The sequence below is a fragment of the Miniopterus schreibersii genome (assembly GCF_964146895.1).
Source record: "Miniopterus schreibersii genome assembly, chromosome: 8".
Lineage (NCBI taxonomy): Eukaryota > Metazoa > Chordata > Mammalia > Chiroptera > Miniopteridae > Miniopterus > Miniopterus schreibersii.
In genome coordinates, this window is record NC_138109.1 from 38,669,613 (window position 1) to 38,688,367 (window position 18,755).

Sequence of the window (18,755 nt, forward strand, 5' to 3'; positions counted from 1 at the left end):
TGACACCTTTTGTTATCTCTGTGACGTTCTGCTAAACATGCTCTGAAATGCCGAGTTCAGGACAGAACATTGGTAGAGAGCACAGAGGCCAAGGACATATACTCTGGAGCCTGGTCTATATTTCAGCTCTGTGACCTTGGGGAAATTACTCAGCTTCCCTGTGTCTCATCATCTATAAGATGGGAATAATAGGCTAATGAGATTTTAAAAAATTTTTTAATTGATTTTAGAGAGAGGAAGGGAGAGAGAGAGAAACACTGATGAGAGAGAAACATTGATCGGCTGCCTCCTGCACATTTTGGGTTGCTTTTCCCTTAAGGGTGATGACATATCAGCGCTGAGCTCTTCCCATTTGCCTGTGATTTCTCCTTCTAGCAGGTGTCACATGCTTGCCAGGTGGCCCTCTGTGCTTAGGGAAGTACAAGTATTGCCAAAGAACTAAACAAAGCCAACAGACACATGAGGGCTAAACCCATGAACACTGACACAATCGAGCCCACCAGCCTCCATGCTATGTAAAGCTGCAGGGCCTGTGGGTGATTACATCACAACCACAGCAAGGGACAGAATAAAGCATTGGTGCAGATACCCAGGATGGTCCTCTTTGAGTTCCAGAGCTTCTCTGGCAGATATCAGGAGTCCAGTCAGATAAGAAGTAAACACTATTCCAGCACCCAAAAATTCTAAATAAATTCACATTTATCAACAAAAATTTTTACCAACCTTCTTTCCCCCAAAGAGGCACACTGGTAATTTCAGTAAATGAGAGCAATTGCTCCCTGTTAGTTTTCCAGGCTGCACTCTGCAATATCCCTAAGCCTACTGGTCCTCTCAGCAGCCTCCTGGATTACAGGGACAGGTTAAATCAGAGAGGAGATATTTGTCTAAAGTTAAGTGGAGAGCAGATTTATGACCCAGGAGGCAAAGAATTCTCTTAAAAAAGAGGCTGAATTATTTATCTTCTTTTTGCCTCATTCAGTAGAAATCCACTAATTTACCCAGCGGCCTCTGGCAGCAGGTCCAGAGCACAAACACAATAATAGTACCAAATTAGAAAGAAGAGATTCAAAGGCAAAAATCTTCCACAAGGAAGATTCTGGGGAACCAAAGGAGTCTGTGAGACTGAGCAGCTATCCAGGATGATGGGTTTAATAGGTGTTTTCCCAAGCTAGCACTCTGGGGTACCACTAGGACACACACACCCCAGACAGATACACACATACACACCCCAGCAGTGATCCACTGTGCTGCTGTGCCTGCCACCTGCCACCCGGTGTTCCTTCTCTTTCTCCCAGCACAAGAGGAATGCTGGACCTTGAATGAGGGAGCTTGATCTGAGATGCTGGGAGGCCTATGCTCACATTAAGCTCTGCTCCTCTTAATCCTACCTGGTGACAGGTATGCAGGAGCTCAGAATTCTGGGTATTTGGCCAGGGTAAGAATTAATTAAGAGGACTGCCTCTGGACAAAATGAACTTCAGATCAAATAAATCAACACATAGCCAAGCTGGATGGACTTGAATCCTGGCTCTGTCATCTCTTAGCTCTGTAATTCTGGGTAAATTACTTAACTTCCCCATGCCTCAATTTCCCCATTTGTAACATGGCGACACTAATGCCTAAAGTACAGGGTTGTCATGATTGTTAGCACTAATTCAGTAGAGAAAATGGTGTAGGTACTCCACAAAGGGGCCAGAAGGCAAAAGATGGGCAGGGGAGGATTGGCTACAAATGTGCTCTCTCCTTGGAATGTTTAACTCTATCAGGACTACAGCCTCAAGAGGGAAGGAGAGCCCAAGGAAGTAATTCTGAAGAAACTGGGAAAATGAGTCGGGGAGAAAGAAAATAAGACACGAGGCTCAGAGCTACAGAGCCTTGGTCTGAAAGCACATCAGATCACTAGGCCCCTGGAGAGGACCTGCAAACACAGCAGTGAGCCTAGGACCCACACACAGACACGAGAAAGGACACTGGAAGGGACAAGGAGAGGAGGGAGGTGCACAGCAATTATAAGGGCAAAGAGAAGTTTGGCAGGTGAGCAAACCAATCAGAGGCATTGAAAGTGAGGAAAACAAATCCAAAAGCCTATACTCAGCTTCTGAAGGAAATGGGAAAAACAGAAACTAGAGAGAAAGTGACCAAAAATACAGATGGAAAGAAGGGGAGTTAAATGAGCCTCTTCAAAAGGCCAAGACAGCAAGGGCAGGTTTTCCCTCTTCCGCCTGGATTCTGTGAGATGTGGGCGCCCTTCTCGAGCGCGCTGTGGTTAATCACGTGGAGAGCAGCAGTTGGAGGATGCTGAGCAGGGACAAATGAGGCAGCAAAAATGACAGGCCCCTGGGGCACTCGGGGAATTAGCTGGTGTTCTGTGGGGCCACTTCCAGGGATGCACTGAAAGGCAGCTCCCTGGGGAGAAAGGCAGACTCTTGAAATATGTGGTGACTGTGTTTGGAAAGGAGGAAGAAGCAGGGCTGGAGCTGCTGTCTGGTCCCAAAGTCCTGCGCTTGTGAAGGGCCGTGTGATTCAAGGGGGATTAGAGGCTCTCCTGTTTACTGACATTTGGTGATCTGGAAAAAGCATTTCATTAGGAATCAAATCATCGGGATCTAGTCTATGACCCTCAGCAAATGTCCTGGGGAGGGGAGGAGGGAAACATTCACTGAGACATTCATTGTGCTCAATAGTATTACTCCCCAGCTTATGTGCATTATCTCATTTAGCCCTTTACCAACCCTGAGAAGTAGGTACTAACACCTGTTTATGGAGGTGATGATAGACTGTGTGCAAAAATAGCTACAATGATACCCCACCTTTGGGTACTCCCCTTCTACACTCACCCTGGGCTTCGCCTTGTGATTTGCTTTGGCCAACAGCAAATGTGACATATGCAGAGACTTGAAAATCACTAGCACACTGAGATCTGGTCTTGCTCTGCTTAGAAGCATCCTGCCACCATGTGAACAACCCCCAAGCCCCCAACTAGCCTGCTGGACAGAGGGAGACACCTGTCTCATCACCAATGCACCAGGTGATATGGAGTCATGTGAGCCACTGGGTATGTGAGTGTGGCCATTCTAAACCATCTGGCCAAGTCACCCAGAAGACCACAACCACGTGGGCACAGCAAAGGTCAGCCAAGCTGGCCCAGACCAGAAAATGGCCCACCCAAACCTACAGAATTTTTTTGAGAAATAATAAATATCTTTAAGTCAATACATTTTTAAGTGGTTTGATTACACAGCAAAACTAACTGATACATGAGGAGAATGAGGCTCAGAGAAGTTAAATGACTTGAGAATCTCCAAGGTATGAATTTTACCATATTGTACCTCTTTCTTAGACTTCAAGTTCCTCATCTCTAAAATGAGGGCATCCCACTCCCTTCTTGGTGCTTGGAAGAGACGAGAAAACACTCCGAAAATTATACAAGTCGGATATAAACAAAAGGCTTCATTCCCATTCCCTGCCACCTTCTTTTATTCATACCTGAAACACATAGTTTGGGTCTCCCAGTAGCCTGTTTGGGGAATGTCTCCTGTAGGCCTCCCCTAGGCTATTTCCAGGATTTATAGTAACAATCCCTTTCCAACTCAAATGCTCACATTAGACCAAGGAATACTAAGCAGCCTGCCTACCATCTGTCTTCTCCATCTTAGGGAAAGCCGACTGTCAGGCTCTTAGGCACTCTTCATCCGGTGAATCTGTTGGACAGTTCTGAAAGAAAGAAGGTTAGAAAAATGGAGAGTCTCATTAGAGTTAAAATAAGTGTGGAGGGAACATAGTACCAAAGAACGTAACGACCATCCTTGCCTCTCTCCCGGGGGTGCCCATGAGCTCATAGCCTTCCAAGGAGGGAAATTAAAAGCCTGGATGCACTCCTAGAGTCCAATCCTGGGTGTGTTTTCAAGGAACGTTAGCAATGGTTGACATGAAAGGAAGCATTTGGTCTAACTTGCTCACTTGGCAGATGAGGAAACCGAGGCTCAGAAGTTAATTGCTTGATGCAAGGTCTCTCAGAGTATTAGTGAAGGAGCTGGGACAAGACTCAGGGCTCTGATAACCAGTACATTGTTCTTTGCATAAACTGAAATCTATTCAGCCCCATCATGGTAAACGAATTATAACTCATTTTGTGAAAAAGCAGGAATCAGAGTCCCTATTAATGATCTATGACATCCCAACCAGATTCTAGACAAAGATGAGATCATTGCAGGAGCTGATACTTAGAGGTGATTTCCAACCATGGGCTGAACAAGGGGAAGTTCTACCTAGGTGGCCAGAAGACATCAGTCACTATTCAAGCGGCACACTGTCCTGACTCTGAATTAGGGTACCTTGAGGTTTGATCATAAATTTTCCCAAAGTTTTAATCCATTCCCCAGATTCTTTCTTCAAATGGTAAACAACCTGCCTTCTGCCCCTATTACAATAAATCACCCAGAAAATTGTTTTTTGTGCGTATGATTGTAACTCCACACACATCCTAATAATGAATTATCTGTGGCACATCAGCAGTGGAAGCTGGGTTGTTTTAGGAATTTCAATGTGCTCTACAATGAACTTGGACCAGAAAAGTGTACCAGGGATGAGGGAAGGAATGGGGAAAACTGGGAGTGAGACAGGGTGAGGGGTGGCCTCTTGCAACCCAGGATGGAAGAAAGGGGAACAAACAAGTAAACTGGAGTAGAGGGCTGGGAGTTACCAGGCCTACCATGTAAGAGGAAGTGTGCAGTTTGCCTGACAGAGAGTTTCGTGCACCTTCTTTCTGTGAGCACCGCTACTGCCTCTGAAGTCATGACCCTGCTCCTGCCTTCGTTCCTTTCAAACATGGTCCACCCAGATGCCAGAAGGAGCTTTCCCTATCTAGGTGGGACAGAGCCCAGAGGGCAGGCGGGGTTTCTATAGGCAGACACACTCCTTGTAGAAGGAACACTGACACTGAGTACCTTGCTTAGCTTAGAGGTAACAAGTACTTGAGCTTGGGGGCAGTGTAGAGCTGGAGTAGAGAAGTTAGGGATAAAGAAGGAGGTTTTCACCTGGGGCTAGGGAGGGTCACACTTGCTAGAAAGAAAAGGTTCTGAAAAAGCCTAAGTGCCCATCGACAGATGAGTGGATAAAGAAAATGTGATATATATATATATATATATATATATATATATATATATATATATATACATATACATATATATAGATTATATAATGGAATAATGTTCAGCCATAAAAAGAAAATCTTGCGATTTGTGACAACATGGATGAATCTCGAGGGCATTATGCTTATTAAAATAAGTCATGCAGAGGAAGACAAATATTGTATGTGGAATCTAAAAAACAGAACAAAACAAAACAAAAAAACAAGCTCATAGATATAGAGAACAGGTTGGTGGTTGCCAGGAGGTAGGGGACAGGTGAAATGGGTGAAGGGGTCAAAAGGTACGAATGTCCAGTTATAAGATAAATAAGTCTGAGGGACATAATGTACAGCATGGTGACTATAGATAATAATACTGTATTGTATATTTGAAAGTTGCTAAGACGGTAGATCTTAAAGTTCTCATCATGAGAAAAAAATTATAACTATGGGTGGTAATGGATGTTAACTAAACTTATTGAGGTAATGATTTTGCAATGTATACATATATCGAATTGTTATGTTATACATCTAAAACCAATACAATGTGTTCTGAGTCAATTACATCTCAATTTAAAAAATAAATATAATTTTTAAATAAATAAAAGAAGCAGGAGGTCCCCAGACAGAGGACATGGCTGCTGATCCAAATGCTGCAGGTCTGCAGTCTGCGGCCAGTAGTGGAGCCTCGCAGATGCTGGTGGGCAGGAGAGGCTGGGTAGCCTCAAGGTGAAGCCTGGGGAATAAAAGGGTGACTCCCCTAAGCTTGACTCCTTGGCCTATGTCTCTATCATTAGGGCCTCTCCTCTCCCTTCTGCGCCGCTCTTCCTCCTACACCATAACATTACTCAGCAACAGGTAGAGCTGGAGCACTTGACGTAATCAAATCATCTCATGCAATCTGTAAACTAAGCCAAAGAAGACTACTACTGTCCCCATTTTTCAGATAGGGAGACTGAGACTGAGAGTTTACAGGCCTGTCCAAAGTCACATAACAAACAAGTGTTAGAACAGAAGTTACCCTCAAGTCTAGCTGACTCCAAGCCTGTGTTGGGAACAGGAGTGATTTGCAAACATTTGTCCACCCCGATAAGCCAGCCTGATGCTGTGACTGATTCCTAGCTCTGTGTGTAAGGAGAAATGTTCTGTGCTGCTCTGCTTCTCCCACAAGTGTACACAATGGTGTGACCTGCTTCTCCAAGGCTGGACACCAAGCAATAAGGCTCCACCTGAGCAAGAGAGGGGGGACAACTGGGTGCAGATGGACCTGTGGCAGCACAGACTCACCACCACTTCGGCGAGTTCAATTACACTCACTGCCTTTGGCTAGAATTGTGTTTCAGCCCTTCATATATCAGATCAAAACGTTTCAAATAATTATGCAGCACACATTAGGTCAAGTTTCAACAAAAAAAACCCTCTATAGAGACCTCTGATAGTTCTCTTAGACTTAAATTTTAGTAAAATTAATCATTCCAAGGCTACAGAAATTAAATGGAGCTGACATCCAACCTCTGAAGAGGGGAGCTCAGCAAGCTTTCACTCTAAAGGGCTCTAAACATGGAAAAGAAAAGAGGGAACTGTCATGCCCACATCATTCCACTTCCAGCCCCCCACCCCACCTCAGGCTTCTCCACTTTGGCCTATGATCCTTATGGCGGACAGCCTGGAATTTAGCTAAGGGGGGCGGTTCTTTGAATGGGTGGATGTTTGATGTGGTTAGGTGAGTGGAATTGAGGAACAGTTGCCACATCAACACATACGGCTTTGTTTGCAATAAAAAAGAATATGAAAATAGCTTTGCTGGACAGATTCCTCTTTGAAATGAAGTTTTGCAACCTTCTGGAACATTTAAAATTTTGACATAAAGTAATTTATTATTTGTTCTATTAAGTTGTATCCCCAGTGTTCAGAACCTTGTAATACCTGGTGTTGTTATATAACTTTTCATTTGTTTATGGGCCCATCCCAGGATCAAGGATGCCCAGTTAGGCCCGACTTCTCTCATCAGCTCAGTATTCCAGGTGTTTTAAGAATACAGGGCTTTATCTCCCTCTAGCTCTTCTTCCCTCCTAATCTGTAAGCTGGTGAAGGTCAAAATTCCTGCAGGACTCATTTCTGTACCCCCCTCCCCACCCTACCCCAATTCCTGTATTCTAACAGGCGGCAGACCCTCAGTCCAGGGTATCATCTCCAAGCTACAAATGAGGAAACAAAGGCACAAAGAGGCTATGTGGCCCATGCAGTTACCCAGTTAATTAGGGGCAGGAGAGTTTGTGTGTCTCCATCTCTCCACACTGCCTCTCAAAGCCAACGGGCAGTGAAGAGGTGGGGGACTGAGGTTGCCCATTCAAAAGCCACCAAAGGCAGTCACTGGCAGACAGCAGTGATGGCCCAGAGTGCAACTACCAAGCCATGCTAGAAAGAGTTCCAGCAAAGTCCATGCCTGTGAGCATGGATTTTCCCAGGTCAGCCCAACTCCTGCGGTATATACTCACCCCCTTTCCCCCTCCACATTTATTTCTTTTATGATGCCATTTCAATGTCATTTCTAATTTCAAATCCAAATTCAAAAGAAGCTTTCCTTTCCTGAAACTGAAACCTAGTTCTGTACTTTTGTTCTCTTCAAACCTCTCTTCATTCTGCAATAATAAAAATGCTGTGTTTCATCCCAGAACAGGCTGCATGCCAAAACAAATAGCACCTTGGATTTCCTTGAAAAGAAATCTTGGCTCAAAGCACAGTCTTATTGCCATGAGAATGCTTGGAGAAGTCAACCTGACAAAGTCAAATATTTAGCAAGGTAGCGCTCCAAACAGCGGCCCTGTCAATCCGTGCACGGTCACTTGCAGAGACAAAGCACTTTTTCCCGAAGAGAAAGAAAGATTACCCACCCCTCCTACCTGTCATACCAAAATGATGAGAGCTTCCCACTTCCCCACTCCAGGGCCCGGGCCTCCAAGGGTAAATGTCCCCTGTGCTGAGAGGCGGGAGGCATCTGACCCCGCTGAGCTGCTTACCACCCAGAGGCTGCAGCCCGGCCCCCCGGGGAGGTGAAGTGCACTCCTGAAAAAGATCCTGCCAACTGAGCTCCCCAGCCGGCTCGCTTCCTACCAACCCAGGGAACAAAGAGAGAACTCATGCTCAATAAACGGCACATTAACACAATCTCATTAACTCCCTTCCCACATTCTTCTGCGAGCGTCTGTCATTTTTGCCTGCATTGCAGCAGCGGAATCTGGAGCTTCATAAAGAAGGGAAAACTGTCGCGAGCAAAGCTGGGACCACATTACCTTCCCTTGGCATCCTCCCCCTGCCACAGCCTGGAGCAGGAGGAATGGGCTCCTCCCAGAAAGCGGGGTCCCGGCTGCTGGACCTGGCTGGTTGCTGGTGAGTTCGCACAGTAGCGCTGGCTTCCCAGCTGTTAAAGGGTTTGGTCAGGTGATCTGTGACCTTGCTGGAAAAGCAAATACTGACTTCCTTTTCACTCCCAGGAAGAGGGGAGTGAGGTCAGGAAGGAATTCGAGGCTCAATGAGCTGATTCTGGATCTGGACGAAAGGGAAAAAGCGCAAATCCCTCCATTGGAAAGTTAGTTCCCAGAGCTGCTGTCACTTCGGAGAGGCACACGGAAAGACACGGAAACAGCACACACCTCTTCCCCTGACGCCCCCAGATCTAGCCGCTGGCCTGGGGGTCGTAATTAATTATGCCTTTCCTCCTTCCTCCCTGCAGCTGATGTGGCTCATTAATAAAACTGCTCCTAATGAGGACACGGCTTCCTCAGGAGTTGAAGTCCTTGCATCTCCTTCCCGGCTCTGCTTAGAAACTTCCTCCCCCACAGGCTTCCTGGGGTCCCACAGCCCTGCGAAGCTTCGAGCAATCCCCAAACGGCGCGCTGCCCTGATCGCTCAGTGCCTGGAGATGCGCGGGGCGGAGCAGGAGACAGAAACAACGACCAGTGAGTTGCTCTGGCAGCTCCAGCTTCGGCTGCTCCAGCGCTGAAATGCACCCAATTCTGGCAGGAGAAAAAACCAAACACACCAAAAAACAAGGAAGTACCTACGGATCCAGCTCCAGGCACAATTTCTAGCTGCAACGCGGACCAGGGACTTCAGAGAGGCGGGTGCAGGAGCCAAAGAGAAGCAGCGGCGAAGGAGGAAGGTCTCGGTGTCCCGGGCAGGCGCCCGGGAGGAGTCCCAGCCAGCCCTCTGCGGCCGCAGCTCTCTGGAGCAGAGGCGGGTGAGGGGCACGGGCACCGAGGAGGCAGGATCTCCAAACCCAGCACCACTGCTGGACCTGAGGGAGATACAGGGGGGTGGGTTCAGTTAAGAAGGAGCCAGGAGATCGTCTGGGCTCCAGTAGGCAGGCTCGGGATTGTAGAGACCTTGTCCCCTTGACCTTCTGTGGCTCACGCGGAAGGAGGCTGTCCCAGGAAATAAAGCCCCGTTAGTAAGACATGTCGAAGCAGCTCTGACCTTCACAGACACTGCCTGTCGAGATGTGCTTTCAAAGGCCAGGGCGGATTCCTGTCTAACCCACGCTGAAATTGACGCCAGAGGCTGTGTGTCACCCTGAAATGCTGCCTGCATCCCGCCCAGTACACCGGGAACGCACTTTACATCCTGGGTCCTGTTGGCCCTCACACCAGCTTAAGGCAGCAGGCAGCCCGGCGGGGATGAGCACCCCACTGTGCAGGCGAAGGAGAAAGGGAGAGGCAGACAGTCTGAGGGACTCCCCTCACTGAATCTGGATGAAAAAGATGCCTGGTAGGACTCTGTGTGGTTACCACTACACTGGGTCACATTCCTCATTTCCCTTGAAAGATTCTGGAGCATCCTGCTCAAGAGAGAGGTCGAGAGACTTTCCGAAGGGCACGGGGCGATGTGAGGGACAAGGCTATGGAACACCAGCGCTCACTTTTCTCAGCTGCTAAAAGCGTTTTTCTGTGTTAACCGAGTACACAGACCAAACCATCAGAATTTTAAAAAGTCATAAGTATACCTTAAACTCAGGTTCTGTGAAAAAAATACACTGAAGAGCAAAGCGTCTCTGATAGACTGAAGATGAACACTGACAACCCCTCCAAATTGGCCCGAGAATGCCCGGGGCCGTATGACATTTCACCAGGAAGCCGAGTGAAAAACAGCTCTCCGTTTCACCAGCCCCCGGGAATTTTCAGCCGCTCGCTCTTCCCGTCTGGTTTACTACGTGACGAAGATAAGCATTCCTTTCCTTTCCCAGAATAAATTCTTCTTTATCCAAGATAAACAGGTGAGAGGCTTACGTCCAGAGCTGCATCCTTCTTGCAAGACCCAACATTCTGCCGGGAACACTGGCCGGCCGGTTCCCCACTAGCCTCCAACCTCTGCTCCGCATCCCCTCCAAGTGCAGTGGCCGCCAGCCTTCCTCTTCCACGGCTCCTGGCTCCCTCTCCTGCAGCAGGCAGCACCCTCGCTGCTGTCCCTGTGTCTGTCTCCCAGACAAGCATCGGGCTAGATGCTCCACAAAGTTTGTAAAACTGAACTTATCCACAATGCCCATGGCTCTACACACAGGTGGCCTTAAGTACCAAGGGGGCACCTCTGCTTTTCCATCAGGCTCGACTTAAAAAGATAGCAGCGTGAGGGAAATAAATACCAGCCCCCAAGCTGCGCCACTGATCAGCTTGGCTCAGATGCCAGAAGTGAAGACTCACAGGGAAAACACACACACACACACACACACACACATGCACGCACGCGCACACACACACACACACAGGATCAAGTTTCCCCAATGTCTCTAGACCTCTCTCTGGAGAGAAGTAGCACTTTCAGTTTTCGGTTCCCGGATCCTGCAGAGATGCTGAGACAGGCACTGTGCTGATTGATGCCCATGTCTCTAAGAGGAGAGATTCTCTGTCGTTTGTGTCTTTCTGACTTGTCCAGTCCATTCACTTAACTCCGTGGTCAAGCAAGGAGGTGACCAGCACAGGGAATGTCATCCTCTATTTTCCAGATGAGGAAACAAAGTTTGCTCCCTAAGTTACGAAGCTAAAACAAGGCAAAGACTCAACTCAAACCCAGAATTTCCGTCTCCCAATCTAACGCCTTCTCCTCGAAACCACGCGGCCTGAACTGGGATGCAGGCGAGTGCAGGAGACACGCAAGGACCGGCATGTAAGCTTCAGTGCAGGTGCTGTCCAAACAGAAGTGAGTTCCCGCGGAGGGACAGTCTCAGTGGGAAAGCCCAACTTTCTCTAGGGTAGTCTGTGCTTCTTGGGGGGATCCCCTCCAAGGCCTCTGGCCCTTGCCATGCCTGGGATACTGCCACACCCCCGCCCTGCGCCTCACTCAGACATATGTCGTAAGACCAGTAGCCAACTTCATGTTACCACCAAGCCACCCAGAGAATCCCCTGGACCAAACACATTTATCCACGAGAACTTTTCTGGCAGGAATCGTTTGCCTGAGAGCAGGTTTGATTCCTTTTGCCGTTTAAAAGCCTCCAACTTCTGCCCCTTCTGTGCCACGATGGGGGAAAGGTGGACTGTCCAAGTCAGGCAAGATGGGCGCTAGGCAAGAGGGAAAAGGACCTATCTTAAGAATGTGCCCTCGATCTAAGCGGTCCTTCGGGCTTTTGCCCTTTGCTCAGGAACAGCTGTTTGTGGTCTCTGCGACCACGCAGGGCTCAGAGGAGCACCTTTGTCAGGTACAGGTGCTGCTGAAATACAGCCTCTTGGAGCCGACCAGTTACTGCCACGGCCGCTCGGACAGAACGCAACTTGCATGAGTGGGAAAGAAATCATGCGTGTGGGACCTTGGGTATAGGAGCCCAGGGAGGGGGGAGAGCTATTCTAAAACGGACCCTTTAAAGCAGATGATTTCTCAGAGAGGAAGCAGGGCCATTTGCGGGAAGAGAGGAGGCGGCACTCACCCCGTGAAAAATGCTCCTTGGACAAAAATAAAGGAATCAGGGCCACAGGGACAGAGATCTCCACTCCTCATCCCTCCCTTCATTTAAATGTTAAAGCCTTCCAGAAGGATCTTAGTCCTTGGCTCAAACACACTAAAATTGAGATGCCAATAGACAAATGAGGAAGGGGAGTGAGCAGGCAATTCAGAAAAGAAGAAATACCAATGGTTAATATCTGAGAGGTGTTTAACCCCATGAATTAATAATAAAAAAGATGCTACATAAACATCAACATGCACATTCTTTATTTACCCTACACTGCCAGGCACTCTAGGTCCATTCCAAACACCATCCAATTGAATTCCCACAATAATCCTGTGAAGCAGTTTTATTATTTTCATTATCCAAGGACAAAGCTGAGGCCTAAGCAGTTGCCCAGGTACTGAGACCATCGGCGCTAAGATTCAAATCCAGTTCATGTGCTGCTCTTAACCATGGTACAACACAGACTCTTTTACAAGTTAAAAAAATATTCTTTTATTAAAGAAAGATCTCCAGTGTTGTGATGAGAACAGGACACACCCTCCGCAGAAGACTGCAGCAGAGTTGGGGGACATCACCTGCCGGGATGTCCTGTGCACTGCCTGTGTGCTCAATGCCACTGGCTTAGTTTGTGCAGGTGCGTAAGTGACTTCAAAATCAAATACAACAAAATAAAATGGGGAAATAAGATGAAAAAGGTCACAGTGCTTATGTTTTCTTGGCCTAAAAAATCATCACTATTATGATTGATGTATTCTTAGAAAATAAAAAATAAATTATCTGGGAGGAAAAGGTGAGAAATCACTATAATCCTACCACCTTGATGCTACCTATTTTGCATATTTTAACATAATTGATGAAAGCAAGTTGTATGGCGGTAAAGAGTCTGGGCTCCATGTCAAGGAATCCCAGCTCTGCCACTGACTGTGTAACCTTGGACAAATTACTTAACCTCTCTGTGCCTCGGCTGCTTCATTTGTAATCTAGGAACAGTAATGCACCCTGCACATCATGGAGATGTCAGGAGGATTAAATAAGGTGACAATACACGTCCATCACTTAGAACAGAGGGTCTGTGTTAATCAATAATAAATATATTAGCTATCAAGATAATAATGTACAGTACATTCAATTATGAATTCAATTTTCTATTTAAAACTCTATCACACAACCATTTAAAAATAGTTATGCTTGCTTTATACTGATTACTGTAAATGGCTAAGAAAGATTCTACTGACTGAGTCCTTATTTTGCAAACCCACTATCTCCTGGAGGTCATTCCATCTCATTTTAACTCTCCCTTCAGCACTACGAGATCAGCCAGCCTCACAGGCGGGCCTCAGGGCAGGTCTCCAGGGAAGTCCCAATTCTAGGTGGCTGAACTCAGCTGCCACAAGTGATGCTGAATGGTTAAGAGCACTGGCTTTGAGGGAAGACAGACCAGGTTCAAATCCCAGCCATGTGACCTTGAGCAAATTCCCTTATTCAAGAAGAACCCAGCTCAGTGCATGGTTGTGAGGACCCCATGAGACAAGGTATGTAAAATGCTTGTGTCAATGCTTAGTATGTAATAAATACCCAATAAATCTTGCCTATGATTAATTTTTAAAACTCACAATGTTTTAAGTAAGGAAAGGGCTAGGAACATGTTTATTTATCACCCTATTCCTAACAGTTGGCATAGAACTCAACAAAACGGTATTGAATCGATGAATAAATAAAAGAATGAATGGATGTATCATAGACTATCGAAGCAGGAGAGGATATTTAAAAAAACACATTTATTTATATATAATCTACATTCTATATAATTTACACATATAAATTGTACAATTCAATAGTTGTATATTTAGAGTTGTGCACACATTTCTACAACCTGATTTTTTAAATTGTGGTAAAATATACATAACATAAAAGTTACCATTTTAAACATTTGTAAATGTAAAATTCAGTGGCATTAAACATATTCACAGTCATCACCATATATATATCCCAAACTTTTTCATCACTGCCAACATAAATTCTGTACCCATTAAACAATAACTCTTCATTCCCTTTAGCCTCCAGTCCTGGTAATATCTATTCTACTTTCTGTCTATAAATTTGCATACTCTAGGTACCTCATATAAGTGGGATCATACAATATTTGTCCTTTTGTGTCTGGCTTATTTCACATAGCATGTTTTCAAGGCCCATTCGAGTTGTAGCATATATAAGTTTTCATTTCTTTCTATGGTTGAATAATATTCCATTATACGTATGTAGCACATTTTATTTATCCATTCATCTATCAATTGACACTTGGGTTTCTTCCATCTTTTTGGCTATTGTGAATATTGCTTCTATGAACATTGGTGTACAAAAACTTATTCAAGTTCCTGCTTTCATTTATTCTGGATATATACCAAGGAGTGAAATAGCTGGGTCATATGGTCATTCTATGTTTAACTTTTTGAGGAATCACCAAACTGTTTTCCAAAGCAGTTGCATCATTTACATTCCCACCAGCAATGCACGAGGGTTCCAGTTTCTCCATATCTTAGCCAATATTTGTCTTTTTCCATTAAAAAACACTAGTGCAGCCATCCTATTAAGTGTAGTAGGAATGAAGTGTTATTTCATTGAAGTTTTGATTTGCATTTCCCCAGTGACTGATTGTTGAGCATCTTTTCTTATGTTTATTGACCATCTGTATATCTTCTTTGGAGAAATATCTATTCAAGTCTTTTGCCCATTTTTCAATTGGAGTGTTTGGTTTTGATGTTGTTGAGTTGTAAGAGTTCTTTATACTGAATATTGATCCTTTATCAGATATGCGATTTGCAGATATTTTCCCCCATTCTGTGGGGTATCTTTTGGCTTTCTTGATAGTGCACTTTGAAGCACAAAAGTCATTAATTTTGATGAAGTCCAACTGACCTATATTTTCTTCTGTTGCCTGTGCTTCGGTATCACATTCATGAAAACACTCCCAAATTCCATGTCATAAAGATTTTCCTCCATGTTTTCTTCTAAAAGTTTTATAGTTTCAGCTCTTAGTTCAGGGTGTTGATCTATTTTGAAGTCATTTTTGGATATAGTTTAAGATAAAGGTCCAGCTTTCATTCTTTTGCATATGAACAGTCGGTTTACCCAGCACCATTTGTTGGAAAAAAACATAATCTAATTTCAGGACATTTTTATCAACCCCAAAAGAAACCCCACACATGGAACTTCACTTTGATAAAGGAACTAGGAGCATAATAAGTGAGTTTTTGAGAGTTAATACACCTTGTCATTCATAAACAAAAATTAGTTCACTACAAGAGTTTACTGAGAGCATCAATCCTCTGTTCTACAAAGACCTGAGACCTCCATCCATCATTAAACAACACTGCAAAACTCCTGTGTACACACTCAGGCAAAGAGCAGGAATTCCCGCAGTTCTCAGGAAGGGCGATATGTTATTAGTGCAGAAGACATTGGTCGTTTTTTTTTTTTTTTTTGGCTACCCAGCACCTTGTGAACACTCTTCCTATGCTTGGCGGATTTCCTTCCTTTGGAGTCCCACCTCTCCAGGGCTGACACGAGGATTTACAGTGCCAGCCTCCTTTACAGCTAGGACTCAGTCATAGACCTGAGCTCAGCAGGCAGAGGCACCAAGGCCAGACCTCAAACGCAAAGCAAGTGCCCTGAAAAAGGAAGGGCTACCAGCAGGTGGTTCCAGAGAGGGCGGTGAGTGACTAGACATCCTTGAAAGAATTCCTCTGCTGCGTAAGCTTTCTAGAATTGGTTCTGTCGTTTGCTACTCTGACCCTTAACTGCTATAATGAAGCATCAGCATTACCTTGGTTTTTAATTGCTTCTATTCTATTGATTTATATTACTTGTAGGACAACTTGTCGGCATTTCTGTTGATTGTTTAGTCCTGAGTATTTGCTGCAGGACCATTTTGGTTATTTTTCTCTTCCCCTTGCATCTTTTGCTATCATCATATTCTCTCCCGCTGGAAAGTGGGACTGAGTGGGCTCAGTGGGCCACAAGGTCTTTTGCTTGGCGGAAATGGGCCATAGTCAGAAGAGTTTGGGAACCACAACTTGGAGCAAACCCAGGAATTCAGCCTCCCCTCCTCCCTCCCGGGTCATCTCAAGGGTAGGCACGGGCACGCCCTCCGCAGTGGGAGCTCCCGCCCCGCCCTCTTCGGGCAGCCTCCACCCCAGCTTCATTGTGCCAGGTCAGCCCCAGCAGAAGCCTTCCCAGGCATCGGCCTGGCTTCAGAGCACAGATTGCAGGTGCAGACACCCGAGGGCTTGCGTGGGCTGCGGCATCTGCCTTTGGGTTGGGAGGAAGATTTTTCTTGGCATGGCCTGCACATTCAGGAAAGTCAGTTAAACCATGCTGAACTTGATAAGTAATCTCCAGACACCTGGGTGAAGCCAATGATGTTTCCAGACTTTTGCAGTTGGAAAGCCTTATATTACTCTTGTATACAGCTCCGCCTGGCCCTCCAGCAAACACAGTCTAAAGAGGAGAGGGCATGTGTGACATGGGTCAAGCAAGGCTGATGAGCACTCAGCCTCAGCCGCATGCGGCCGGAGGAAGGCTGGGGGCATCACCAGAGATAAAGCGGAGAGAGGCAGTGAGAGAAGGGCTCTAGAAACTTCTGTCAACTTCAACTTTCCCTTGGGGTGTATTGCCAGTGTACCACCTGGCAACACAAAGGAAGATCACATACTCTTCTGGCTTGGGTACAGTTACTCAGAAAAGGTGTTTCCAAAATTTGCATCCCGTGTGTGTATCGCCCTCAAGCAGCTCACAGGTGTCACAAAGTGGTTGGGCACCTGGAGCATAGCAAAGGCAGATTTTTATTAGGTAACTCTAACTAAATAAATAAGGTCAGACCTTTTCTTCCAGCCAGATTATGGGGACTTTTCAAGTCAAGGCACCTCTTTCAAGTTCTGAATCTCCTTACAGGCACCAGGCCAGGGCCTTGCAGAAGGCCAATGTGCTCAATAGGTCCTGCTGATTCTGTCCTGTTGGGAGCAGAGAAAGATAAAACATGACCTTGGACATTATCTTCATTTACTAATGGGGACACTGAGGCTCAGTGACTTGCCCGTAGCGTACAGCAGGGCAGAGGGCAGATCCTGCATTCTAGACTCCTGATCCCATGTTGTCTTTATACACCTCGGGCTGAGGGCCCTGCTCTGCAGTGTGGTCCCGGAGGACACCGAGTGATGGTGTCTCTGAGAACAAACGATGTGGCTGGCGTCCCCAGTTTAAATGTGGAGCAATGATGTAGTTATGGTCAAGAGAGCCAGGGAACTACCCATACTCCGGTTGGCGACCTTCACTGCAGCCTCTGCCTTGAGTCCTTTACCCATCCTCACTCGGCGCTGGGACAGCACTGTCACCAAGGCCCTGTAAACACGGCAAAGATAGCAGCCTGGTGGCCCAGCCTCAGCTCAGTGTTGTGTTCAAAGAAACAGCAGTTAAGTAGGAAAGAAATAAACTGGAGGCAATCCAAACCTCCACTGCAGCCTCTAGAGAAAACACCAGAGGAAAAGTGTGTTCTTAGCACAAAGCAAAAGTCTTAATTTTTTTCTTTCCTATCTCTGCTACTCTCAGGATCTATTTCCAGCAACGCAACTGCTCCAGAAGCAGAGCGCCCTGCTCCCCAACATCCCTTCTGCCTGACTCTTTACTCACCTCCCTCACCTCCAGCATCTCCTGGCCCATCCTCTGCCAGTCTCTCTCTAGCCTTCATTTTGGCTCCATTTGTCCAGTGCTTTCTCTGACTGGATGACTCTAGTCTGCATAATAATGGAAGGGCAACAGCCAAGCAAACTATGCCAGAAATTTTCTTAGAAGGAAATTACTTGAAGGCTCCACAGGCAAAAATGCTCACATATTTATGTTTTTATTCCTAGCCATACCCATTTTACAGGTTAGAAAACTGAAGCATAACAATAGTAATTATATTGTTATAATAATAAACAACCAGACACTGTCTAATATTGCACAAGTTATACCTTATTTAATTTCACAATGATCATATTAAGCAGATGCTATTATAGCCTTTTCACGGATGACAGGTTCAGAGCACAAAGCTAGTAAATGGCAGGGTTGAGATTCTAATTGAGGTGTATCTGACTCTAGAGACCCAGCTCTTAACCAGTTTCCTCTTTCAGGTTCTACTCTGTAACTGTCTATGACGTTGCCAGTGGAGTTTAAATAGAAAGAGAAGGAGCCAGATAGAAAGATTTAGTGTTGAATTCCATCACCAACCATGCTCGTTAAATATCAGATGATTATGAAAATATAAACAACATTTCCTGGACATGCAGCAGGTCTATAAATAAGATAAATTTATTTGCAAAGGAATAGACTGAGAAATGCAGTGACTTTCTAATTAGCTTAAAATTATTTAATCGATACAATACAATTACTTTTCAAATAATCTTTGAAGGTTCCAAGGAGTCTTGAGGCGTTTAATTGCTATTTAACCAGATAGCAGCAGTCAAGTTACACAGATATCAATTTTAGAGAAAATGCTCTTTGCAGATCTAGCACTCTGTCAAAATTTCCATTAGAAAGATATATTTTCAGGCCAGATACAAGGGTTTTAGGTTACAAATTAATTTCGTTTCTCTGTTGTTCACCCGGGCAGGGAGGGGAGGGGCTGGAGAGGCTGATTCAAGGATCCTTGGA

The 18,755-nt window shown here is 45.6% G+C and overlaps 1 protein-coding gene across 4 annotated transcripts in view; it reads right to left on the reverse strand.

Annotated features, from left to right (window-relative positions):
- KANK4 (KN motif and ankyrin repeat domains 4) overlaps positions 1–18,755 on the reverse strand; it is a 61,029-nt gene that overhangs the window by 23,294 nt on the left and 18,980 nt on the right. The window contains exons 2-3 of one of the 4 annotated variants that reach the window (XM_081144773.1): positions 9,193–9,425; positions 3,636–3,714 (exon numbers count right to left, since the gene is read on the reverse strand). In XM_081144773.1, the coding sequence (XP_081000899.1) occupies positions 3,636–3,651 (16 nt within the window). In that variant the 5' untranslated portion in view covers positions 3,652–3,714; positions 9,193–9,425. Of the gene's footprint in view, positions 1–3,635; positions 3,715–8,421; positions 8,500–9,188; positions 9,426–18,755 lie in introns of those variants that run through there. The other 3 variants (XM_081144772.1, XM_081144775.1, XM_081144774.1) reach the window with 3 other exon arrangements.